The sequence below is a fragment of the Vanellus vanellus genome (genome assembly GCF_965231255.1).
Source record: "Vanellus vanellus genome assembly, chromosome: 4".
Lineage (NCBI taxonomy): Eukaryota > Metazoa > Chordata > Aves > Charadriiformes > Charadriidae > Vanellus > Vanellus vanellus.
The window spans coordinates 57,898,782-57,926,597 of record NC_138909.1 but is presented as its reverse complement, the minus strand read 5'-3'; the positions used below and the strand labels follow the sequence as shown (position 1 = coordinate 57,926,597).

General features: G+C 37.3%; 1 protein-coding gene across 1 annotated transcript in view; it reads right to left on the bottom strand.

Annotated features, from left to right (window-relative positions):
* Positions 1–27,816, bottom strand: part of STX18 (syntaxin 18) — a 79,516-nt gene that overhangs the window by 17,789 nt on the left and 33,911 nt on the right. Inside the window, exons 2-6 of the mRNA XM_082482101.1 lie at positions 22,393–22,460; positions 7,472–7,587; positions 6,300–6,377; positions 6,129–6,195; positions 2,342–2,457 (exon numbers count right to left, since the gene is read on the bottom strand). Coding sequence (XP_082338227.1) covers positions 2,342–2,457; positions 6,129–6,195; positions 6,300–6,377; positions 7,472–7,587; positions 22,393–22,460 — 445 coding nt within the window. The remainder of the gene's footprint in view (positions 1–2,341; positions 2,458–6,128; positions 6,196–6,299; positions 6,378–7,471; positions 7,588–22,392; positions 22,461–27,816) is intronic.

Sequence of the window (27,816 nt, the reverse complement as noted above, 5' to 3'; positions counted from 1 at the left end):
CTTCTGCTGCATCACTTAAGATATACTATAAAAACATAGTAAGCACTAGAAGCTACACATAATCAAAACCTTTATTTCTTACAATAAATTCAGTGTTGGGGGGAAAAAAAAGCCCAACATACTGATAGGGCTGCAGAAGTACAAACTGGTTAGGAAGCAACGCCATATCAGAAAATGAAACGGTTTGCACGCCATGAGGTAATTCAATATTAGAGGTTTCATCCAGAAATGAAGTAGCCACTTCACATGAATCCACCCTTTGTATGGCCCTAAAGTCACCAACCAGAGGAACTTTACTCTTAATAAAAAAATCACTAAGGAAACAACAACTGATTATCAGAATAATATGGCCACCCAGTGCATTTCTTTTATCTTGATGAAGTATTACTCTAACGTAATGTCACATTTCATACAGTTTCTGTTTCTCTCCAAAAATAATTTTCATGCTGTGAATCACAGGTTTACCTTGGACTCCCCTAGACAGCACAACCAGAACTCAAGCCAGGGAAAGCAACTCCAGAATCACAGAAAGAAGACTTCTCTTTAGGTATGCAACCTGAAATTATCTGCATAGTGGTGGTACTCCAACAGGCACTCTGCTACATCCCACAACAGACCAAAACAGCTAAGAGAATAGAATTACATCCCCTGGCCTCAGAAGCAGGCCACTAAGGAATCACAAGCAATGTTCACAAGTCATAGAATCACAGAATGGTTAGAGTTGAAAGGGACCTTGAAGATCATCTAGTTCCAACACCCCCGCCATGGGCAGGGACACCTCCCACTAGACCAGGTTGCTCAAAGCCCCATCCAACCTGGCCTTGAACACTTCCAGGGATGGGGCATCCACAGCTTCTCTGGGCAACATGTTCCAGTCTCACCACCCTCAGAGTAAAGAATTTCTTTCTAATATCTAATCTAAGTCTACCCTCAGTCAGTTTAAAACAGTTACCCCTTGTCCTGTCACTACACTCGCTGATAAAAAGTCTCTCTCCACCTTTGTTGTAGGCTTCCTTTAAGTACTGGAAGGCTGCTATGAGATCTCCCCAGAGCCTTAAGTCCTGTCAATGACCCTGGGGTCAGAGACACTGCTTTGGATTTCTGGCTGTCTCCACCAAAAGATGAGATGCAATGCTTCCAGCAGGGCAACTCAATGATGTGAAGAACATCCCCAAAACTACTGAATACGGCCAGCCAGTAATCTCCCCTCTGTAAGCATATTCTACCTTTGAGTTCCTACTGTAGTGTCCAACTCAAGGTCTCTGTGCTTAAAAAATAGAAAACATTCCCAGAAAGTCATTGAGGTACTTTCTTAGCTGTGAGTGAAAGGAATATGGAAAAATCAGACAGACCTTTGAAGATAGGTAAGTAAGTGGTGTCACAGTTTAACCTCAGCTAGCAACTTGGACCACTCAGCCACTTGCACAAGAAGGGTAGAGAGAAGAGGGGAAAAAGGGAGAGGAACAGGCTGCCCAGGGAGGTTGTGGAGTCTCCTTCTCTGGAGACATTCAAAACTCGCCTGGACACCTTCCTGTGCAACCTCGTCTAGGTGTTCCTGCTCTGACAGGGGGATTGGACTAGATGATCTTTTGAGGTCCCTTCCAATCCCTAGCATACTGTGATACTGTGATACTGTGAAAGGGAGAAGAAAAAAAAACAAACCCAAACTGACTTGTGGGTTGAGATAAAGACAGTTTAATAAAACAATAACAGAAAAGGAAAATAACAATAATAATAATGACACAGGTCACTCTCACTGCCTGGTGAACTGGTACCCTCCCTGAGCAGTGATTGTTGATTCCACCCCCCCCTTCCTGGCCAACCCCCATTTATATTCCAAGCATGTCGTCTGTGATACAGAATATTCCTATTGGTCATTCTATTGTTCTGCCTATGCTTCTTCTCAGCTTCTATGGGAAGCTGAAAAGAGTCCTTGAAAATTATAAAACATCACTTCGCAACAACTACAACGATATATCGTATTGACATCCTTTTCACAGCAATCACTAGAAAGAAAGTGAACTCTTTCCCAGCTGAAACCAGAACAAAGGATATTGATAAAAATAAACAAACAGGGAAGAGTTAACAGAGTTTATTGAGAGGATGAGGAATCCAGCAACTCATAAGGCTTTTTCAGCTGGTTGGAAAAAGCATGTAAAAAAGTTTAAGAATTTGCTTCCTCAGTCTCACAATGTGCTCCACAAAAGCATGATCAACTCATGGAAGATGAAAACAGAGAAGGTGCAAGTCACAGGAACAGGCCTTTGTAATGTGAAGGAAGTACTATTGACCAGACAGGCCCTGCCACAAAAAGTAAAATATAACTACATTTTATTCTTACCTTTGCTTTCCTCAGCAGAAAGTTTTTCTTCAGAATCATCTAAAGGATTCTGTGAAGATTTTTCTGGGGAAAGATTTGATTTGGACACATTGCTTTGCTCAGGTTCAAGTTTGGACCTAGAAGCACAAGAGCCTATAACTTAACTGATATTCCATGTTGAATGTCTTTAAAATGAGAAGAAGCACAGATTACTAAATTCGTCACTTTAACTCTTGCAAACTTCATATTAAAGGTTTCCCAGTCAAGATACAAAATGTACTTAGCAACTTTCACTCTTTCACTGAAATATTATTACAAAAGCGAAGAGAGCACAAATAGTATTCCTGAACAAAGCACATTACATGTTCAGAGTTGAGGAGAATTTTGAAGGCTATAGCATAAAAGAGACAGACATTTTATTAAACTTCCTTTCACAAATCCAGTGTATTAAAATATATATATATTTAAAAAAAACAAACAAACATCATTTTGGTCATATTGAAAATTCTTTTTAGTAGCAATGACCAATGCCACTACTTTATTTTTTTCAAGTAATAATTACAATTTTACTTTATTTTGTCAATTATCATAAAGGAAAAGTAAGAAAATACAACAGAATTAGCTTTTTTCCTGAAACAAGTATTTTTATTTAACTAGCTTTAAAGAATAATTTAACCAGGATGAAAGTGATCCTTCCTTGTCTGCCACAAGACCATTTAGAAGCAAGGAAAAGAAAAAAATATATGCAGTGGACAGATATATACTACAACTAAGCTCCTGCTATGTAATTTTAATACAAATGCAATGTAAAAAATGAGAAGCATATTCAGTGATTATATATTAAGTACTTGTCAAGTACATTTCACTGTGGCACCAAAAAAAGTTTAAAATTAGAGGCAACATTTTTTCCAGTAAACTTCTTTGGTTTATTATTGTCTACAATGAATTCTGTAACTGTTATGTAGTAGACAGTTAAATGTTTAGCAATTATACTGTTAGAGAAGCTGAAGAACAAAAAAATCAAAAAGCAATGGGCTGAATCACTTGCTGTGCCACCTTCATCACTTCCTCCCCTCTTAAATATAATCAACAGTTAATCTCATTATGATGTGCAATCTTCCCCTGCTGCTTAACAGAAGGTGTTGCATTTTGTGTTCCTTTCCTTCTTTGTATTGTGTCTAAATTCTAACCCATAATTAGAAAATTCTGAGAAAAACAGAATATAATGCATTAGTCATCCTGAGTGACTATGTTATTTAAACAAGAAAAAGTAGTAACAGGGAACCTTTCTTAGTTCTAATAACTCTGCAAGTACTGGGATTCTGGCAATTTTACAAAAAGAACTCTTCTTTCATCTACTTCCTCTCAAGTCCTAAATTTGCCTAACAATGAGGAAAAGAAGACTTACCTGGATGCCCATGCAGTTCGAATAATAGTTCTGATACTAATAAACACCAATTCCCCAGATAATAAAAATATCAGCTTGATTTGAATAATTGCATACATAATTCACAATATAGTCTAATGGCAAATGAAGTTTAACATTAAATTAAATATAATTTTGAATACCAATAAACATAAAAATTGAAAATTACAACCAAGTACCTTTACAGAAAAAGCTGCTTGTGTTTTTATTTCTCAACTTTTCATTCTGGGGAACTAGTCCTATTTAATTCGCACAACTTGGCACAATCAAAATTTATGATTTAATACATAAAGGCAACTTATGTAAGAAAATTATAACACAGGCAATTTGTTGAAGAGCTTAGGATGTTTATCAGTATAACAGGAAACAAAATGAAGTACATTTCTACTGCAAACCTTTCAGTATTGTCTGATACACACATATTTTAAGTTGCCTAAATTACAGGAAAGAAGATCTGCACTAGGATTAATTTACTTTTAAAGAAATGTATTCCTTTATTGTTTGTTGTCCTTACTTTGCACAGTATGCTAGTCTAAGTTTTCAATTAAAAACTAACAAAATGCCTGGGATGCAATATTTAAAGAATGCCTTGTTCTTTTAAGTGATGGAACACGTTCTTAGTATCACGTAGCACGTCAGCTGAAATCATTGGAGAAATTACAAATCAACTAGTTGAAGGCATATGAAAAAAAGACAATTTTTCTTCAAATCATCACAAGGATTGGTTTATGTCCTGTGTTTTATTTAAATTGAATTTTATTTACATGCCAATTTAGCCATTGCATCACATCTGCAATGCATACAGACTCCACCAGGTCAACAACTCTTTTCTAGTTCTTACATCCGTAAAAAAAGGCAAAGAGCTATCCTCCAATATTACATAAAAGGACTGCATCTTCTAGGTTATTTTTTAAAGCCTTACTGCTCTTTATTTAAGTGTTCCAGGTTTAGCATACATCAAATTGAGTTGTTTTCTTTGTTTAGTCATCTGAGAAATCTTGAACCTGGGATTTCACATGGAAACAATAATATAAGAGTAGAACAAACAGAATACCTGGTATTTGTTAGCCAATTCTATAACTGCAGGAACCATGATATCTTTTAAATTCTTTAGTGTGAAGAATATTGATAAAGTTATATATTTTTTACACATGAAAAACATCACACAGTTTGTTTCTGTATATTTTTTTCTGAGAAGTTACAGGATTACAAAAAAACCAATGCCTTTTCTCTCATTACTTCTCGCCAAATTTCAGAACTGGTTTGGGGTATTTTATTTGCTTTACTTTTACTACTATTTATGTCTCAGGAAGATATATCTGAGTGAATCTAATTGTGCTTAATCATGCTGAATCAATCTGAACAAAACATACTTCTGGACTTTTGAAAACTTCTCTCTAGTTTCAATGTAAATAGCAGATCAAGCCAAACACCAAACTGATAAAGCAGCATGAAGTCTTGGAAAAACACTCAAGAACTTATTTATTGATGTGTATGTTCCAGACTTTGTTATTTTTAAATTAAAATGTACATAATGGAACTTAAGGTTAGACTTCAAATAATGCAGATTGAGAAGATATGGAAAGCCTTTCAGATATTAAATAAATTGCAAACCTGTTTATTCCCCCTGCCATTCTTCACCTGGGAGTATGCAGAAAAAGAAACTGAAAAAGTATGTTTTTTGATACTTGACTGGAAAAAATAAACAACCCCAAAACAAACCAAAAAGCCAGCAAGTACATCGTCTTTAACTTCTCCTAGACATTTTCACCTCTACATGAGCAGCCTGAATGTATGCCTTGTTAGGAAGCTGAAACTTTTTTGTTTTAGTTAAGAAATTACATTCGAGATTTTTATTTTAATCATGTTTCTACTTGCCATGAAGACCCACTGTCTCAAGTAGCATTTATCAACAACATAATCACTAGAAAGATAGTGGCTTAAAAAAAAGGGGGGGGGAAAGAGAAGTGAACATCTCTTCAGTAACCTAAATAGCATATTTGAGACATATTACTTATGTGCAGGATTTCATTCTAAACTATTTTATGCAGAATATTACTTAATGGGACACACAAAAATATTTTGTTGCATTTGCAGAATTCCAATAGGTTTATTAACCCCCATTTTACTAATTTGATGCTTTAATCATTTAGATAAATGAGAAGCAAAACACTATACCGGCAGTCTGCCATTTACAGAGTTAACTTCACATGCCAGAAGTGTAGAAGAGCCCTGGAATGCACCTGCTGACAGCACAAGTTGCTCATACAACTACAGATTTCCATTAAAACAATCTCCTTAGAATCTAAATGTGAAAAATAGTTTTGTTGACTGTCCTACAAACAAAAGGCACTGTTAAACTATTTTTTTGACACTACTCACAGTCTCTTCTTATCTATCACTCGCTTAACTCGGATGGCTCTTTGTTCGGAATACAGCTTACACACTCCTGTTCAAGATAGCAGTAAAAAACACTTCAGGTTAGAAAAGCACGATTTCTTTCTTGGAAAATAAAATAGTTAATTTTTAACCATTCAATAAACGCTAAAGTACTTTTTAAGTAATCTTCAATGAAGTCCAAGACAGCTGTTCTGTGCTCCTTTACCTGAGCAGACTGGACACCCTTGTGTGCTGAAATAAAAAAGAAAGATATAACACAATCTTTTTACTTTTTACTGAATTTCTCAAAAGTTTGTGTATTCAGTTGATTCAGTTATACTCAAGAGTCTATTAACAGTTTATATACGTAATATATTAGTATTTATTTTAAACATAGCTATATTTAAATATAGGTTCTGTAAAACAGCAAATCATTACAACAACCCAAAAGCTGAAAACAACTAGTGTCTTACAATATTTATGCTATTGATTTATTGCATATGCCACTGGCTCACGTCAATTAAATTTCTAAACAAGAATAGATGTCACCAAGCTAAGCATAGCAAAACAAATCTACAGCTTTAACTTGCTGAAAATATTGAACTTCTAATGTTTTCAATTCTCCAGTGTATAAACTATGTGGAAATCTTTGGGATTTATTGTGTCAAGCATCCTTTCAATTCACATCTATTAATATTTCTTATTTTGGTACTACGTAGCTCCCATGCATGACTGACTTTCAATGATTCTGAATAATGCTACAACTATGTTTAGATGGCTTTTCAAAGACGATGAAAATCTTTGTATATTGATAAAACACGCACATACAGCAAGTCAACTTGAAAACGGCAAACCAGAAGTTCTCTCTACAACTTTCATAAGATAGCATTATAAAGGTATGACCCCATACTCAAGTTGTCAAAAATGCTGTTACTTTACCAGGATTGTGTTAAAGTTACTTAATTATCTCAAACTTGGAAAGATTATACCTGCAATGCCTTACAGGTGGACAAGCTAGAAAGACAGCTTTGGTTCAGGCCTCTGTGCCACAGTGCTAAATTACTATTCAAGTAGTAAATATTTAAGACTATCTTTTTTACACTTGCTAATTAGTGTATTTGAACAAATAGACAAAATTCTATTCTCTGGCTTCTCCTTCCACTAACGTTAAAGAAAATTAAGTACAGTACTAATCAGCCAATGGGATTACACAGATGCAAACAAAAAGGCAATGAGACTTCACTGATCTCTCTCCAAAAGCACTTCAGATTCATCATCCGATATTCAGCATTATATTAGCCTTTATCAATAACTAAGAAAAAACATTTAAGACTTGCTCAGTTTACCTTCTGTTCTCAGCTGATGAATGGCATCGGCACACGTCCTCATAAATATCTGAGCATCTTGATCTATCTGATCACGCTCTGTATCTGTCATCCTCACATACTCAGACATAATATGGCTGAGAAACAAGACAAACTGTCACTTAAGAAATCCCCAACAAAAAAATTTACAACATAAAATTTAGACCTTCTTCCCACTCACCATCTCCACAGAAGCTTTTCTGCAATGATGATTTTCACAGAAAACACAGTAAAAAGTACAGTAATCATCACTGATAAAAATGCCACTTCTATAAAGCTGAGAGGGTTTAAAACATTTTTTGACTAGTAAAAGATGTAAAAAAGCAATATATGCTGTCATCTTGTACATAATCAAATACTGAGCAGATAAGGATAGAATACAACTAGAAAATCTATCATTACTCTCAGTACTTATTCCTGTGAGGCATATTTCAAGTCTAAAAACACAGAAACAAGTAGGATAAAGGAATAGCTCAAATGCTGAAAGTAGTACAAAAAATTGTAACTTGTTTTACTTAAAAGTATGCTTTCATTATCCTCAATACTGAGCTTCACTTTTAAAGCAGCTGTACTATGAAATCTGTGAATTCAAACCATAGTAAAGAAAAATATTGGAAAATAATGCATATTTTTAATATCAAGTCGATTAAAAGATTTAGTAAAAGCTGTTCCCATTGTTTATTTATGTTTTAGATTATATAATATGCAATATTTTATAGTAAGATTAACATATCTTTTTGTTACTAAATTCATAAAAATGGAGGCCTGTCAATAAAATACGAACACACTACAGATAACCACTAGAAAAGCATACTGTATAGAGGTATTTAACAGTGTTTCCACAGCCACAGATGACAGGATGATAAAACTTTTGCTACTGCAGCTTATCTTATGTTCATCTTGGGTTTCCTGATAATACAGTCATCACAGCTTATTACATTTGCCTATAAAAATAGGAAAGAAAACCTTAACTCATACCCTCATTTTAATTTAGATTTTTATTATGTGAAAATTTCCCCACTCGTTCAAGGTACGCATAACACAACTATATTAATGCAGCAATACAAGTAAAAAGAGGGGGTCTTCAATTTGCAAAGGTAGCCTGATACCCTTAGCTATCTCTCACATAATTCACTGCAATAATGCCAAATCTTCCCCGTGTGTGCTACAATCCCTGCCACGGGAATGCCTACAACCAATTCACATCGCCCCATCTCATCATCTCATCACATACAAAAACACCAGCTCCTTCCTGCATCTTCAATGTACTGTCAGCATGGGTCTCCCAGACCTCCTCCACAAGGTTTTAAGCTTACTCTAACATCCCTGAGTATTCTACCAAAATGTCTTCATTCCCATCCCAGGTGATGGATTGCACATCAAAAAAGCAGCACATGGTTCACCCGGCTTGAAAATTAGTTTCTGCTTATTGGCCAGCTAGCACACAAGCACAGATTAGCTGGCAAACAGTAAGGCAAACTAATTAGAAGTAATTTGCTGTATTTTACTTGTTTGTTTCCAACATTGCCATGTATTTGACTTCTAAACATCAGGATTTTTTCCCCCTTCTCATTAAAAGTACTCTAAATGTTATAAAATAATTTTTTATAACTTACAGAAAACCAGCCATATATAGTGTTTCCATTTATATTTTACTAGCTGAATTGCTCTTCTTTGGTCAGGACAGATGGGTTTCATAAATTTGTGGTAAAACCCCTATCACAGCTGTAATCAGTGGTCTAAGCTGTAACCCTAATTTGCAGTCTCTGAGAGAGCAGCTTCTGAATGCTGAAAGATTTTAGATAGTCTGATTGTAGAGACATCTGATGGAAAGGCTTTCCACAGCCTGGTTAAGACGTCATATTGATAGCTACATAGGCAATATAAGGTAACTCATACTGTTAAATACATTAGGACAGATCTCTCCTCCACTCCCTTGGCACAGCTTATATAGATGGGGCTTTTTATTACTAGTCTGTGGCACAGGCAAGTTCTCAGCATGTGTAAAGCCAGAATATCCATTCTTACATCCATCTCTGCGCAGGCCCAGACAGAAGGGGACCATTAAGATCATCTGCTATGCAACGATCATCTGCTATGCAATAATGTGTAACATTGTTCAGTGATCCACACTGAGAGAGTTACTTGAGCATGTTAGGGCACACAGACTTAGGTGGAAAATGAGGATGGACAGCTTCATGACAGCCCCTTGATGAAGAAAAAAAAGTCTCCACTCTTCTATTTCAGATTAGAGTAATAAGTTCTGGCTGGTCTCCTACTGAGCAGAGTATGAAGTTTTTCTCTTTACAAGTATAGGTTCTTGTACCCTGCCCATCTTTGTGGCATTTGCAGAGTTCTAAATTTTCAATGCACTTTTTAACATTACAGGGTAAAATAATGATTAAAAAATGCAAACCAGAATTTTCTTTTAAATCAGACTTAGAAATACATGTGAGAAAACCTGCCTCAGGCAGGCTTTATGTTTTACTAACAGTGTAACTTGTAATATAGTGATACACTGAAGATAACTGTCACAGCTGCAACATTGGGAAACAAGTTGTTTAGTTACTTTTCATAGTTGCTAATACAAAATTATAGTAGATTAAATTCTTAAATAGGAGTTCCAAAGCTTCAAAGGTAGCAAAATGCAGCTTAATCCATTAAAAAAGAAACAGAATACTTTTCCTTTCATAACTGCTTACAGCTTACATAGTGTCTGGTACCAGCACTTTTGAACAAGAGCACGACAAGCCACCCGGAGGCAAGGATACCTGAAACCCAGCCTCCTTGGGAAGGCAAGAAGAGTGCCATACAATCCCATCCCATTATGTCAAAACACATATGGCATCCACTAGTACTAACAGGGTACTGAAGTCCCCATTGCACTCCCCAGTAAATCTGCCCATGGAGATTATACTGAAAATCCGTTTAGGCACCATCCTCTAGCTTTACTGTAAAAAGAACCATTCATTTAAAAAGAGCTGGCCAAGGAAAAACAAAAACACACAAAGAAAAACCACAACCAAACAAAAAAATTCAGCCATGTCCTGGATGGCAGATACACAAATACTTGCTCAGAAGTGCAGTGGCAGTATCACAGCAACAGGCTAATACATTATCAAATCAAGAAATGTCAAATGAACTAGTTTTTTTCAGAAGAATTAGCCAAGACACACACTGGCTAGTGCATGCAGATAAAAAAGGGAGAAGGGGGGAAAAGAAATTCTTCTAGATTTTTATCCTAATCATAGGAGAAAACTCCATGAGAAACATGGGCTGGAAGGCAACTCAGGTAGTTTGTGATTTGTAAGAAGGTGGGTGAAGAGTAAGATCAAGGCAGTGGCCATCAAGTAGGTAGACTTCAATAGCCTAGAAAAATTAGTAGGTTAAATTGCATAGAAAAGGGTAACAAAAAGAAATGGAAAATAATTCAGGTGAACTAGTAGTTTTCATACAGAAATGACATTATAATAATTTGCAATTCTGCCCTTGATGAAAGAGAAGACTAGGCAATCCAGTAAGAGATCAACTTAGCTACTTCATGAGCTCTTCAGAGAACTCAAACACAAAATGCAGAATACAGAAAGTGCAAACTAGGCCTGATTGCTACTGACGAGTCTAAAGGAATACAGCATGTAGGGGAAAATCAGAAAAGGACGAAGTGCAGGATGAGACACAACTAGCAAGGGATGCCAATGATAACAAGAGATTACTCTGCAAATATTACGAAGAGAAACACCTAAAATAGGAAATGCATCAAATGAAAGGATGTATCCTAAATGCCAAGAACTCGGGGAGAACAAGTGAGTGTTAGGTCGATGAAAAGATGAAGTGTAGCAACTTACTTTAAAAAAATAGGGTTAAGGGGACTTACAGACCACTCAGCCTAGGAAAATATAGGAGCAAATAATCAATCAATTTTTAAGCACTTAGGGAAGAACAAAAATATAACCAGTAGCTCAGATGTATCAAGAATAAGTCATATGCAGTGTAATTTACTTCTGGGATGCAATAACAGATCTTATGGATGGATGAAAAGCAATCATTGCTATCTATCTTCTCTGTAGTGTGGCTTTTGTTACCATCTCACATGACATTCTCATAAGCTACCAGCGAATAAATGAGTTAGAAACAAGCACCATATGGATGTGAAACTGTTTGAAAAGCAGAACTTGGAGTAGTTATATACCAAAACAGAAGGACGCAGTGAGATGTGTTCCACAGAGATTTGTCCTGAATCTGATGCTATTTAATACTTCCATTAACAACTCAGACAGTAGAATGGAGTATACACTTATTAAATTTGCAGAGACATAAAACTAAGTGAATTAAAACTATATCAACAGAACAAGACTTCCATCCAAAACAATACTGCCAACCTGGAGAAATGACATGAAGAATTTGAATAAGGAATGGTCAAAGCCTCTTTGTTGCAGCAGGAACAATTATCTGAACCCACAGAGAATAGGGAACAACTGATTAGGGAACAGTTCTTCAGAAAGTCATCTGGGATCATATTGGATCACAAACCAAACATAATAACAACATGCTGTTGCATAAAAAGTCATCGTTACAATGGGATGCATAAATGCAGTATAATCCATTATGAATGAAAGGTAATCTTTCTGCTATCCTTAGCTTTGGGCAAGGCCTCAGCTGGAGTTTTGTTTCATTTCAGCACCTCACTGCAACACCAACCGAGACAGAGTCCAAAAGAGAGGAAAATGTATGATCAAAGGTCCAAGAGAACATTTATGAAAACTCAAATATACTGTAATTGTTGATTCTAGAAGAGACTAAGGAGAAATCAAAATAAGTTATAAAATTCTAGTAGCATGGATAAGGAAACAAGAAAAAGCAGAGGGAAGATATGGAGTTTCCACTGAAAGAAATATTTAAAAGCAAGCAAAACATGGTGGTAGAATGACCTAGTCATTCTCTTTTTGAATGTGTCAACCATGCTCCTTTCCAACCTATCATTTCTATGATCCTATTTTGCTGGCAAAGCACAAGGAACCAGAGCTGATGCAGGCGTTACACCAGCTTTTGGAATTAGTAACTCTTCTGCTGGTGCATAAAATATTTTCTGCTTACTGATTCAATAAAGACACCAAATCAAGCAGAAAAACTTGATTTTCCTCCAACAATGTATTACGAAAGAGACAGGGGCAATAAGCTGAAACAGAACAGTTCTAAAATATTGATATGTACTGTTTTAGCAGAGATAGGACCAATTTACCACCTGCAGATATTACCTTACAAATATATACATAAATGCTTCCCTCTGTAAGTGTGTAGGTATACGCGCATATGTACATGTATGTATAACCTTATTTGTAAATACAGCAAACATTTTTAAACTTCTTCCCATTGGGCACCTAGTAGCTTTTAAATTATTTTATTTCTTATTTAACTACTAAATTTAAACCTTATTATGTTTTGTGCATTTGAATTTATTGCCTTTTTCCATCCAAATGCTGTCCAACATAAATCAAAGGTAAAAACTTGTCTACTCAAATGACAAAACATTCCACAACAATATATTTGAAACTTTTTTTTTAAGTCTGTGGGGAAGCTTCAGCTACTAGAACAGGCAGTACAGGCATACCTGAATCAGTATTTTCAGTTTTGTAAAATATTGCTGAGAATTTCCAGAATGCTGCTATGAAGAGTTACTATTTCTAAAACCTGATATATGAACTTACTACAATCAAAAAAGAAGTAATTTGAAAGTAATACCGTGGAGAAGAGGAAAATGCCATATGCTCTTCCATGAAAAAAGCCCTTACAGATTATCTACATGTTTTACTATCTTAGTGTAATAAACAAACCCTTACTTCTGGTAGAAACACAATTAAGTCAAAGCAAGAAAGCAGTCTGGCATTGTACAGGAGCCAGCAAGACACTATTTTTAGAGTTCCTTAATGGCTACTTCTTTTCTTTTAGTGGTTAAGCCATGGGAACAGTCTCCACAAAAAATAGGTTAAGCGTTCAATGATTTTCTATTAGGTGACAAACATGTAACGGATTTATTGCTTCTGTTTCTTTTTTTTAGCTTTATTAGGCAGATAAATGCTAGGGCAAGAGGCATAATTACTGGGCACCAACATGATTTTTTAAGACAGATAATTTGTTAAGAATTTTTTCAAAGTATATTATTTGCAATAAACAACATGAAATATTCAAACACTTAACTGTCCAGAAGGACCGCAGAAGCATGTAATGAAGACACATCAGAAGCCACCCATCCAGCCTTTCCCACAGAAAAAGCATCGTTTCTACTCAGAACCAATCTACACTACATTCATGAACTATGTGAGCATCTCTGCAGTTGCAAAAGACAATGCATTAGATGTCTAATAATCCCAGATGGAAAGCTCTTCTCTCACAGATTTTCCTTTTAAGTGTGAGGTATTCTGTGGTCAAAATCTAGAATTCTCTCAATTCTTTTCCAATGCCTGATTAAAACAGTAGGAATAACTACTGGTCTTCAAACTATCTAAACCTTGAACGACCCTTCAGAGAAACTGGAGGCTGTGGAGGAATCCCAAGAGGACCATTTCACATTCCCAAGTGTTAGGGCGCTACAGCTAGTTCCTCAAACTATATTTAACGCAAACATACAAACTGCCTTGGCGGTTCAACGATCAAAAACATGAAAGAGCTAATGATGAAAAGCAAAGGCACAAGTTGTTCACAGACAAAACATTAGACAGTTTACCAAAGATTGAAGATAGAATCATAGAATCACAAATGGGTTTAGGCTGGAAAGGACCTTGAAGATCATGCCATAGGCAGGGACACCTCTCACTAGACCAGGTTGCCAAAGGCCACGCCCAGCCTGGCCTTGAACACCTCCAGGGATGGGGCCTCAACAACCTCTCTGGGCAACCTGTTCCAGTGCCTTACCACCCTCAAAGTGAAAAAGTTCTTCCTAATGTTCAATCTGAACCTGCCCTCTTCTAGTTTAAAGCCACTCCCCCTCATCCTATTGCTACATGCCCTAGTAAAAAGTCCTTCCCCAGCTCTCCTGTAGGCCCTCTTTAGGTACTGGAAGGCCACAATAAAATCTCCCCGGAGCCTTCTCTTCTCCAGGCTGAACAGCCCCAAATCTCTCAGCCTCCCATCATAGGAGAGGTGCTTCAGCTCTCGGAGGCTCTCCTCTGGACATGCTCCAGCAGGTCCATGTCCTTCTTATGTTGGGGACTCCAGAGCTGGATGCAGTACTCCAGGTGGGGTCTCACGAGAGTGGAATAGAGGGGCAGAATCACCTCCTTTGACCTGCCGGCCACACTTCTTTTGATGCAGCCCAGGATACGGTTGGCCTTCTGGGCTGTGATCGCACACTGCTGGCTCATGTTGAGCTTCTCGTCAATCAGCAACCCCAGGTCCTTCCCCTCAGGGTTGCTCTCCAGCCACTCCCTGCCGAGCCTGTATTTGTGCTTGGGATTGCCCCGACCCAGATGTAAGACCTTGCACTTGGCCTTGTTGAACTACATGAGGTTGGCTTGGGCCCACCTCTCCAGCCTGTCCAGGTCCCTCTGAATGGCATCCCTCCCCTGCAGTGTGTCTACCTTGCCAAACAGCTTGGTATCATCGGCAAACTTGCTGAAGGTGCACTCGACCCCACTGTCCATGTTGCCGACAAAGATGTTGAACAGTACAGGCCCCAGTACTGACCCCTGAGGAATGCCACTTGTCACTGCTCTGCACTTGGACATCGAGCCGTTGACCACAGACCGTCCAGCCAGTTCTTTATCCACCGAGTGGTCGATTTGTTGAATCCATGTCTATTCAGTTTAGAGACCAGGATATCGTGTGGGACAGTGCCAAACGCTTTGCACAAATCCAAGTAGATGACATCAGTTGGTCTTCCCTTGTCCACCGCCTTTGTAATCCCTTCATAGAAGGCCACTAAATTTGTCAGGCATGACTTGCCCTTGTTGAAGCCATGCTGGCTGTCACCAATCACCTCCTTGTTTTCTATATGCCTCAGCAGAGTTGCCAGGAAGATCTGCTCCATGATCTTGCCAGGCACAGAGATAAGACTGACTGGCCTGTAGTTCCCTGGGTCTTCCTTGTTTCCCTTTTTGAAAATAGAGGTTATGTTTCCCCTTTTCCAGTCAGCAGGAATCTCGCCAGACCGCCACAACTTCTCAAATATGATGGCTAGTGGCTTAGCGACTTTATCTGCTAGCTCCCTCAGGACCCACAGATATATCTCATCAGGTCCCATGCATAGTGACATTTCATGGTCACTACAGCCCAGGCTACCCTTGAGTTTAACACTGTCTACCAGCCCCTCCTTGTTGGCAAGAACAAGGTCCAGCATAGCTCCTCTCCTCATTGGCTCCTCAACCACTTGGAGAAGGAAGTTGTCCTCAATGCAATCCAAGAACCTCCTGGATTGCCTATGCCTGGCTGTGTTATCCTTCCAACAGATGTCGGGGTGGTTGAAGTCACCCATGAGAATCAGGGTCTGTGAATATGATGCTGCCCCCACCTGTCTATAGAGGGCTTCATCCACTTGGTCTTCTTGGTCGGGTGGCCTGTAGCAGACCCCCACTGTAGTGTTCCCTGCTCCCGATTTCCCTTTAATCCTGACCCACAGGCTCTCAGTTGGCTCTTTATCCATCCCTAGGCTGAGCTCCATGCATGCCAGCTGCTCCTTCACATATAAGGCAACACCACCTCCTTGTTTCCCTTATCTGTCTCTCCTGAAGAGCCTGTAGGCCTCCATGGCAACACTCCAGTCATAGGAGTCATCCCACCAAGTTTCTACAATGCCAATGAGATCGTAGCCTTGGAGGCATGCACACATCTCTAGCTCCTCCTGTTTGTTCCCCATGCTCCGTGCGTTTGCATAGAGGCACTTCAGCCGTGTCTTCATTGAGGCTGACTTGGCTGGAGCAGCTGTAATTACATTGCGCTGTTCTCCAGGCAGCATTCCTTCGCCATGTATTAACGGTGCCTCCCCATTGGCTCCTGTTGGTCCAGGAGCTCCTGGCTTGTCTATGTAAGTCTTTGAGGATGCTGCAGCATAGCCAGCACATATTGGAGCAAATGGCTGCAGGCCCTCACCAGCACCCTGTTCCTCTATCCTTAGTACAACATCCCGTGGTTGGTCACGGGCAAACCCGATAATACCCGCTTCCCCCATCGAATCTAGTTTAAAGCCTTGTTAATAAGCCCTGCTAATTTTGGGGCAAAAACCCTTCCCCCCCTTTGAGTGAGCCAACTCCCAATGCTGCCAGCAGGTCTGGTGCCACATAGTCTATTCCATTGTTGAAAAACCAAAAATTATGGTGGTGACACCAGCCACGGAGCCACGTATTAACAGACTGAGCTCGTCTGTTCCTTTCAATGTCTTTGCCTGCAACAGGAAGTAGGGATGAAAAAATAACCTGTGCTCCGGATCCCCTTAGTGACTGTCCCAAGGCCCTGATGTCTCTTTTAATCATCCTCGCATAGGATCTCACACAGCACAGCATAGAAAGCAACGTAGGAATTTATTACAGCAAATAGACTGAGAGGAATAACATATAGAATGCATAGCAGTCATACCTAAAAATGGGAAGGTAAGTAACAATCCTCAGCTAAAAGGAATAATCAGTTTGCTTAATAAGCAAAAATAAAAAAGCATCCACATATTGCTAACATCTTCAGGAACCAAGAGTTCCTGCCTTCTCCTTTCCAGGAAGGGAGATCAACTTGTTCTGCTGGAAATAGTTTGTGACCAAAGGGAGACGAAAGAAATAGCCACCTACCCTTACAGCTAATTCTCTAGAGAATCGAAAAAAAGGAAAGGTACTATTCCTTTTTCTGTTATGGCAACATAAATGAGAAATTATTCCACTAAAGTCAATAAAGTCTCATCAGCATATCATTTGCAAATGTAGAATAAGAATCTGATATTCAGAATTTATAGAATCAGGAAGGGGCTTTTTTTTTTTTCTTAAGGTACTGTTCATCACTAACTCACTAAAGATACGCATTAGCCAAATGCAGCAATACTGGGAAAGTCCTAAAAGATCACAGTTTAGCAGGGACGATTTTCTAATATATAAGTGTCTAGTGTTTACCATATTTACTTATCAATTGAAACTTACTTTTGTGATTATCAAGTAAAACCAGAACTGATTAACTTTTTTTAAAGTTAAGGAAAAGTCCCATCCCTGGAGGTGTTCAAGGCCAGGCTAGACATAGCTTTGGGCAACCTGGTCTAGTGGGAGGTGTTCCTGCCTATGGCAGGGGGGTTGGAACTTGATGATCTTTAAGGTCCTTTCCAACCTAAACCATTCTATGATTCTATGATTTTTCTGACACATTGCCTCAAGGACTACACTCCGTATCTGCTTTCTGAACACCACTCTGAAGCTTAATAACCTTACTGGTTATTAAAAGCTGGTGAGGAAGTCCTTGAGATAAACCAGATATGAACAAATAGCCAAGTAGTGTTTACCATTCCTGTTTTTACCTATTGCCAGCACATTTTCCAATAGAAACTAATTAATTTTCAAATAGTCTGAGATGTTCTGAAGCATTTCTTGATTGTTGAGTTTCACTTCTTCCCAAAAAGTTTCCTGGAGAGATACTGCAGTTAACAACATCGCAAGTGACAGCTCAGAGACAGCTGCTATTAGAAGGAACAGTGATGATGCAATGCCCCATGATTCAGCTACACATTTCTTATGAAATATCCTGTCACTGAATGTGTTCACTCATCATGAGTATAACACCCAAAGGGCTTTGTTAGGTTTGAAATGTGTATATGAAGCCAGCAAAAAAATAATTTAAATTCTTTAAGTTATTTTTAAAACAAGGCTCTAATGTTAAATAAAAGCAATGGTACATATAATTAGTGGTCCTTCCCTTAGCAGATGTAACCAATAACAACATGAGTCACTCAGTCTTTGTTACTCATTCAGTGTTTTCATTATTTATTATTTTCCCTTAAAATATGCATTGTAGAGAAAGCCCAAGTTTTCATTATTATTGCCACAGATTTCAAGATGAATACAATGCCCAATTTTTAAGTCAAATGACAATAAATAACCACACATTTGGAGAGGAGCTTCTGTATGTGCCCCTCTGTAAATGAGGGTTTTTTAACAGGTCAGTTTCAAGTTTCTTTCCATCATAACTCATGCTGTCAGTGGAAGATGATACCAATCTCTAGTACCACAAAAGCTCTCAGAAGTTCTATCCAGGAGAGGATCACGGTAGACAAGATAAAACAGGCAAGAAGACAAAACAGAAGAGTTCCTTATCACAGAAAGCTGAAAACCAAGGTGTAAGGGAAAGCAAATGAATCCTGATAAAAAGGAGTGGATAAAGGTGCAATTGCTTGTAAGTCAGTAATCTTAGATCACTGCATCACAATTTTCATGTGTTTTGCCATTCACATATTTTATAGCTAACAGTCAAATCAAGAAGAAAGAAGGTGGATAAGCAATTACTAATTTTTGAGCTTTCTGGACTCAATTTATTTCTTTCAGTTCAAATATTTAAGTTTGATAAAATGGGTCAGGGTCTTAGTGCAATTAATCCTTCTTCCAGTTGTCTTTTGCATTGCTAAAAATCTTCCTCTAAAAAGGAATTAAAGACATCCCCTCTGTAGCAGGTTATTTTATGTATGCCAAAAATAAAAACTCTATTAATAAAGAATTTAGTCTGCAAAAGTAAGGTCAAAGAAGCAATCAAGGACTTGGATGTAACACATTATGAAGAAGTTTTACAAGGTATACAATAATTCAACTTGGTAACTCAAAAGACAAATTTCATCAACAGATCATGCTATAGTTAAAAATCAAATAGCAGGATTGACAAAATACAGAGTAGTCAAGTTTAATTAACAAAATTAAGCCTCCTACATAAATTCCAGCACAGTCTTTTGGTATTAAATTGTTTAAAAAATTTCCCCATAGCTGAAGTATTTAAAAGTTAATAAAACTGCTGTCTTGAATGAGTGAGGCATTTGCTAAGACTCCCGAGACTGACGGCATGGATGCTATGATCCTCTTTGCCATCTGCAAAGTAGAACATAAGCAATGTAGTATGCAATTTGATAGTACTATCTATTTTAAGTTTGACCACTAAGGACAGGATCAACTGCAATCACAGATGAGATCTGGAGGAAATGACACTTCTTTTTTTCCCTCGCCTTAGTTAATACCTGATATGTGGGGGACTGAAAAATCAGTGAGAATTACCATGATAACTGGTTAAAAGAGCGTTTACAAAAAGAACACTAAAAAGCTTTTAGACACCAAAATAGCTTGGGCAAGTTTTTACTCCTCTTATCACTTCAATTTTGTATGCATACTACTGTTACTAAAATGCAAATAGTACCCAAAATTTAAATGTTACTGTTTGCTCTTACTGCAATTATTTGCAGCTTCTCAGCTTATGCATTCACACGAAGCTTTCACACAGTAAAAAGTTATTTCAGTACTAAATTGGTAGCTCCACCTAGTGTTGTTCAGGACCTATTCCAACAGGAATTGAAAAGCAGAGAGCTAGTCATAACACGTAGCTGTACACTGCTTGCTGCTGGAAAAGCAGTTCCTCATGCACCTTGCACACTGAATTGACACCCCCAAGCTTCATTTTCACCAGCACTGACTACAAATAGCTCTCATGGCCTTACACTTAAAAAGCATGCCAAAAATTTTTTATTTATTTTTCATTTTTGAAACAACAAAATACTGCTTTTAAAATCTCAGGGAGATAAAAAAGGTGCCAGAAGTCTTCTGACATCTTAGGGACACGTTTCCATACCACTGATTGTATAGTATTGCTGTTACTGTGACAGACCCTTCCAGGCCTAGAAGTTGTTTCTCAGAAAGACTGTTCCTCCAGTATGGACCCAGCCCAAGGAATAGCAGACAGCTCATCTGTTCCTATTATCTTCTCCTGGGAAATGGGTATCTGTCTGGATAACGCTCCTATTTGGTATCTGTGAAGCCTTTAGGAGAAAGGTATTAAAATGACTTGGGACTCAGTTCCTTCAACCCAAGAGATGACTTTAGACTGCATTTTCTCTACCTTCATTGCAGCAACAGCTTAGCATTAGTCAGGGTTGTGGCAGAATCGGAATGCAAACAGGGCTGACTCATCCCATGCAATACTGCAGTTATGTTGAGGGACTGGAGAAATACAATACAGGAAACTGAAGTTTCAGAAGATCCTTTAAAAGCTTACCTACACTGTTTCATTTGGATATATGCCCCCCCCCCCCCCCCCCCCCAAAGGACTCCAACGAAGTGGGTCGTGTGCTTCCCAGATGACTGTGGAAAAAAGATATTTAGTTGTTTTAAGTGAAATCCCCTCTACCCCAGAAGGGCATTGCCACAATGAATCCACCTTTGTTACCTCAAGAACAACTTGCTGACATTCTCTTTGAAGTGGAAAAATTCACTTGGGAGAAATTCATTGGCTTCTTCATAAAGACTGCCTCCCAGTTTTTTAAAGCATCCCAATTGCAATGCATTGTGTTACACAAACTGTACTTTCTTCCAATTTTACATCTGGTTGGAGTTTTAGAAGTTTTGGTTTTGAACCACAAATCTCAAAATAAAATGGTGCCGCAAGCCCCGGAGAACACCTCTTTCCCTATGCATAACCAGGGTGGCAGACCAACCCGCTTTAAATGACAGTGTGACAAAGGCCAGGCAGTTTCACTGAGCATTCTTTCCCACATGAATATATATCCCTGAAAGACAGCATTAACTGTATGTTATGTTGGACTGTTCATTTTTTTTATCTTAGACATACCTATAGACTGAGAAGGAAGGAAAAGAATCATTAGTTAGATGTTGTGGGGTCTGCACTATGAAGACACACAGACAATACCTACTTCTTTCAAATAAATATTTATAGCAGTCATAAGTGTGTCACAAACCTACTTCTACAATATGAAATGAAATAAAATAAATCAGTGATTAGTTCAACTGAACTGTTAAACTTCTATTTGCAAAGTTAGTTAAGTGGAGATACCTATGAAGTATTTTCTATTTCTGGAATGAAAAATTGTGCAAGCTATGATGTGACTACTAAGTTTGCATGTAACAATGTTTTCATTAAAAAGCAAGCTTCCCATTTCTCAAATGATATGATTATTTGTACTCAGTTCACAAAAATACAAGTTGCAGTAAGATTTAGATCTTAGGATAACTTGACTTAGTAATTCACTAGGAGTGTTAAATCTGCAGATCACAGATAGTCTTATTTTTTCTTACTAACACCAACCTGTAAACTTGTGTTTTAATTTTCTAAAAAAACTTACTACTAAAGCTGCCAGCAAGTAAGCAGATACAGCAGTTTTGAATGTTTCCTAATAGCTGAAGAGAATCAAAACCTTCTCCACACAATAATAACGACCAGAACTGAAGCCTACAGTTTTTGTCACAGAAAAGCAAACTTTGTGCTGTTGTCCTCTGACACCATGTTCTCAATGGTGTCCTTCATCTGGAATTCACATTCCAGAGTCTGAAGTCTGACGAGTTTGCATCATTCTCCTCCAGGACCTGCTGATGCTACTGACTGTATACTTCAGTGGTAACATGTAAGTTTAGTGTCACAGAGTGAAAGGGAAAATCTAGATCACTGAATCTAGTATTCTGTCGTCTCAGGAACCACTTCAAAAACTTGCTCTGCAGGTCCTTAAAAGGTGTTACACTTGGACTGCCAGGTCATTTTGTTTCAGAACTCCTAAGAGAAATCCTCTTCAAACTCTGAGTCTCATTTTATTTAGGACCGTTTTTCACTTGTTACAGCACTATTCTTCATCTCAAGTAGTTTACAGTAAGCTAATTAATAAGCAATCTATGTTTTGGTTTTCGTCTTTATGCCTACAGATTTTTAAGATGTTCTGAAAACAAATAAACACAATGCATGCTTACCTGTAAGCATTAATGTAATCCTTTCTGTGTTGCAGAAGAAAATCTTTCAGCTTTCCAATATGAGAAATCTAAATGAATAGAAATCATAATTAAACTTCAGTCAGATAACTGATTATTTTTATGTTTAAAGTTCAGTATTCCATATTTCAACATGAATTTGTAAAACTATTTATTCTGTAATTAAACAGATTCATAAAATTTACTTTTATACTAGAATTTTCACATTTTGCCAGTAGTCGACACAAAAAAATAATCTAAAAAAGATCTGTTGCAAAGTACAACTCGGAGAAAGGTAGTAAAAATACATCTTCTATCCAAAAAGCATAAACTGAACACTGAACACTACTAAACACTAAATATAACTACACTATTAAACATTAAGAATATTAAACATTATAATAATAACAACACAAAACATTATCTAAACTGGTAGTCCAGAACTTAATGTACATTTTAGAAAATAATGTAATTTTAGAAGATCACACAGTAAAGTTTTAAACATTTTACTGATGACACAATATAAATATTCGAGTTCAGTTACTAGAACTTGTAGAACAAGGTGTTGTCGCTCTCCTTTCTCTTTTGCCATAACTGAGTCACCAGTTTGTGCCCAAACTAAAGTAATATCTCTATAATCTGATAATCATTAGGAAGTTTTGCCAGAGCCTCCATTTCTATTTCTGGATTTCCACTTCACTGTGGATATATTTTGCTATAAATCCACTTGATTTTCTTTATTAAAAGTCTTTACAAAGATCCTTTGAAAAGATGAAAAAACTCCTAAAAATCTGAAAGAATTTTTGTAAACTTTAGTTTGATTAAAAAAGATTCGGTCTAGCATAAGATGCTGCTTATCTTGGAGAACGTAGGAACTACAGAAATTGAGTTTAATTGCCCATAGAAATGAGATGACTACCAATATTTAGCAGGTCTTGAAGGAGACACGATACAGAGGAGGAGAAGGGGGGAGAATTATATACATAGTGGTATATATTTTCAAAGGGGAGGCAGGGGGAACCTTTCTAAAGCATATTGTCAAATATTCATTAATGATTCAGTATAAAAAAGCATGCAGGGAATTTTACAAAACAATAGTTGTTTTAGTTTACAAATACAATAAATGTCATTTACTCCATTTATCTGGGAAAAACCATCAGAAACTGTTCAAGTCATAAAATCCTATTTTCATGCAAATGTTCCTTGTAATTAAACAAACAAAAAAAAACCCCACAAAGAACAGAGAGTAGTTTGGATAAATAGAAGATAAATTCCCTCAATTACTTTTTTCAGAAGATCAGCAGCTCTTTGAAAAAAGTAAGAGCAAAAAATGTACTTAGTAAGACCACAGTGATTTGCACAACTAAAAATAAGTAGTTCCTTGTGCAAATAAATACACATATATTTCCTTATTATAATTTGCTCTGTTTCATTTTTACTATAACTCATCGTACTGGATGAGAATTTTCCCATTTTTTACATTTAAAGTTTTGCGTGTGATTAACAGGACAAGAAATTTCATCTCATTCATAGCAAAATGAGTTTTGTTAGCACCTCCAGTAGATCCAGAGTTTCCTAAAGTGTGTTAGCACTGCCATAAGTGATAGTAAGGGAAATACTGAAAACACTACAAGATCAATGAGGGACAAAGAACCATTCCACAGATGTTCCTTCTCATCACCACTGGAGCTTATTTTTGTATACTAATCTTCTCAGCTCAGACCTGGTATGTCATGAAATTTGCTGAATAGGTAAATTAAGCTTGACTATGAAAGGAAAACATTTAAAACAGTCATACAGTGTTTCAGTAGGACAATAATACTTAATAGGCAGAAAGAAAGCACTACAAAAGACAAAGAGTAGAAATGTAAAATAAGGAACGTGTTTCAAAACATTTACATTAATATGTGAACAAACACTAAACTAGAAAAGAGATTAGCAAAACTTTATAAGTAATAAATCTTAATATTACTGCAATAGCTACAATTTAGGAGTGATTAACAAGCAGAAAGAATCAGAATGACAAGCAAGAACACTGTCTTACAGTAATTAATTCATCTAGTCACAAAGAGCATTCTATTTAGGCTAAAATTGTCATCGTGTGTTTGAATCGCGCTGACCCCACTTTGCCTCTCCTTCATTTGTAAAGCTATTTTCATGAATTTAGAATGACACCATTATGCCCATACTCACATCAAGCTCTTAGTTCCCAAGATTTGCATCAGAAGTGAGACTTCTTGTTCTACTTTTCCTCAAATTCTAACAGCATCTTCTGTGATCCTGCACTGCTGCCATTTCTCTTTTGCTTTTTCTTACCATGTACTACTGGCATAGTTTTAAATTCAATTTGTCATTACCATATCAACAAAATTAAACAATTTTTACGAAAAATAATATCTCACTACTATAACAGAGAATGTGAATTTTATTGAAAAAAAAATTTTTTTTTTTTGGTACAACACTTAATCTTCCGCAGACACAAAATAACCCCGATTATACAAATATAAATCTTGAAAATATCTCCAGCGTCATCAACCTGGGGTTATCAGAGGCATACCATATACTCTTTACAAAGTTATCAAGCTCCAGCCTAAAGGTAATAAAACATCTCCCTATTTCAACTGAATGGCTTTAATGGAATCCTACTGTTCTTATTATGAATAAGATTTCAAATTTCCATGTTTACTGATTACCAACTTCCATCTGTTCTTGCTTCAAAGCTCTGCTTCCCTGCATGAGTGTTTGAGTTTACCAACAATAATCCTATCTCCCTCTAACTTCTGTAGCCCCAAATGACCCCGAGCTTTTAGTTTCTTCTCACAAGACAGTTCTGAAGTTGCCTAACCCTTAACTTTCCTTTGCATTCGCTCCAGTTTGTATTCATCCTTTTCCAACACAGACTATTAGAAGCTGAAAATATCTTTTCTTCCACCATTCTCATTGATTAGTTTTGAGCTTATGCTTTTTTTTGGTCTCTAAATACATATTCTACTACTGAATCTTTCTTCTCCCCACAACTCCAGACCTCAGAGTCAGTCAGAACTTGCTGTAACTGATCATGTGCCTCCCCCTCCTTCCTCTCAGCATTGCATCATCAGTAAATTTTATTGCTCCATCTTAGCCTGGGATTGATTTTAAAACTCATCTTGTTTAGTACTGCTCTTACTTTGGGGAATGCAAAAAGTAATTCCACTATTAACCTCCCTTCAGCCTAATCCTTCTTTCAATACAGAAGCATTGCTTCTGCTTATTCATCTTATTCAGTTAATATTTCCTCTGCTAATCTCCTGTAGACTTCTATTAGCACTTTATCAGATGTTTTACCATCAGACACCAGGTCACCTTAACAAAGGAGAAGCAGATTTTCTTAAAGCATCGAGTTGGTTGGGCACATCCTATTTTTAGTATGATAGTGAATTATACTGCATTGCATCTTGCTTTCTATTTGTCTTTTTTTCTCCTTAAAAAACTTTCTGAATCCCAGACCACTTCTGGGTCAGGCACTGCTGATGCCATTATCAGTTTCCCTCTGCTGACTTAATTATAGGCACTAAATTTGCTTCCTTCTCATCAAATGGTACCATCTTCAATTCAATGTGTTTTCATAAAAAATAACTGCCTTCAGAACTTGGGATTTCTCGATTCTACTGTGTGTGAACTCAATCCAGAGATTATTTGATAACCACATTTGACTGCATTAAAGTTTTGAGATTTTGTACAAATTTCCAATTCTGTGCTCTGGTTCTCAGTGCACATCTTGCTTTTACCCTGCTGGTCTATGGCTTTTTCCTTATTAATTTAGTCTGGAGACCATGCCTAAACTATTCTTAACCTATACTCCAGCTGCATTGCAGATCCACTTTTTCACCAATTCTTTTTTTATTTACATAGCTAAAGAATATTTTAACTTTAGGGGGTTTTAGTACCATTAGTACCATTTAGTACCATACTGACTTTGTCTCTACAAAGTCTGCCCTTCTGCAACAGTTTTCTTGGACAGACTCTCTCCCCCCCTGGTTTTTACTGTCTCTGGGCTAATTTTTTGTGTCTTCTCCAATTATTCTTTCAAGTAGACCTAGAACAATTTTAAATCCCACTTGCGTCTTCAGCATATCCATTTTTTCCACTCCATTTACCCATCCATCGTAACTGCAAGTTCCTATTTGCTGTATATACCTGTTTTCAAAACAATTATACTACCAGTTGACACAGCCAACAAAAGGATATATGAAAGCAATTTGAAGAGGAAGGACAAATACATCTAAGTATTGGCCTCTTGTTGTGGTTCCTATTCTCTGCCTCTGGAAATAAGCCGCCTTCTTTTCTGAAAGTCTGGAGCAGAGAAATAAGCCTCTACTTCAACCTCAAAATAATGAAATTATTTCCTTTTTCCCCCTGAAGGGATAGGAGGGCTTAGAGAAATGCCCTTCATAGTTGCAGCTCTCTTGCACTACATTAAGACTAACTTATCTTGCAGGAAAGAACAGTACTGAATTTCCAGCTATAACTGACATTTTTATGAGAATCATGGGAAAAAAAAAAAAACCTTTTGTCCTAATATTGCCAACATCAGTTATATCGTTATACTAACAGCATGTTCTCAAGCTTCTATTCACTACCAGAATAGGGAGGGTTACATTCTTTCTGACAAGACGACTGCTTATAAAACTCCTGGCTCTCCCTCTACTCTTCCCATTCCCAGTGGCACTCCCTTGAGGGTCAATACCACACACCAAAACAACTGTTTTTTTTAAATTACTCTTCTGAAAAAGGGGGTTAATAATGCTTAAGACCAAATATAAAGAATCGGCTTCTTTCATTTCAGCTCCACAAATACCTGTATCAGCACAAGGAAGGAAAAGCAGAATCTGGATAGCATGACCAAGGAACTTCCTAAAAGATGCATCTGCCATGAAAGGAGGTATATTTAGTTACAACTTAAGAAACTTAACATAACCTCCTAAGTTCAGGTATCAAAGCTGGAGACTCCAGGTGTCATTAAAAAATCCCAAGTGCAGTTCTGATCATGAAAAAGCAATTGATTCTCTACAGTGAAGCAGCAGCAGTTTTCCACTGAGTGGCAACAAAAGCATCAGCATCACACAAGTAAAAAACACTCTATAAATTCACAGTAAAGCCTGTAATGTAACTTTAAGTTACTTTAGATTCCGGTTTGCACTTTTAAAAGTTTTTCATTGTGCATGCGTATGCATATATGCTCTTTAATGCATATATCTGTGTTTTGTTGCCACTGTAGATTTTTTTTTAAACAGCTCTTATTAAAACATAAAAGCAAATATTGCATATAACGCAGGTCCAACACGAGAGGAAGCTGTGAATGGCTGCCATCTGCTACCACAGGTGGCACGCACAGCTCTATTTATACTTGGGGCCTTCACTAGAAATGGTAGATGTTCCTCTATTTAC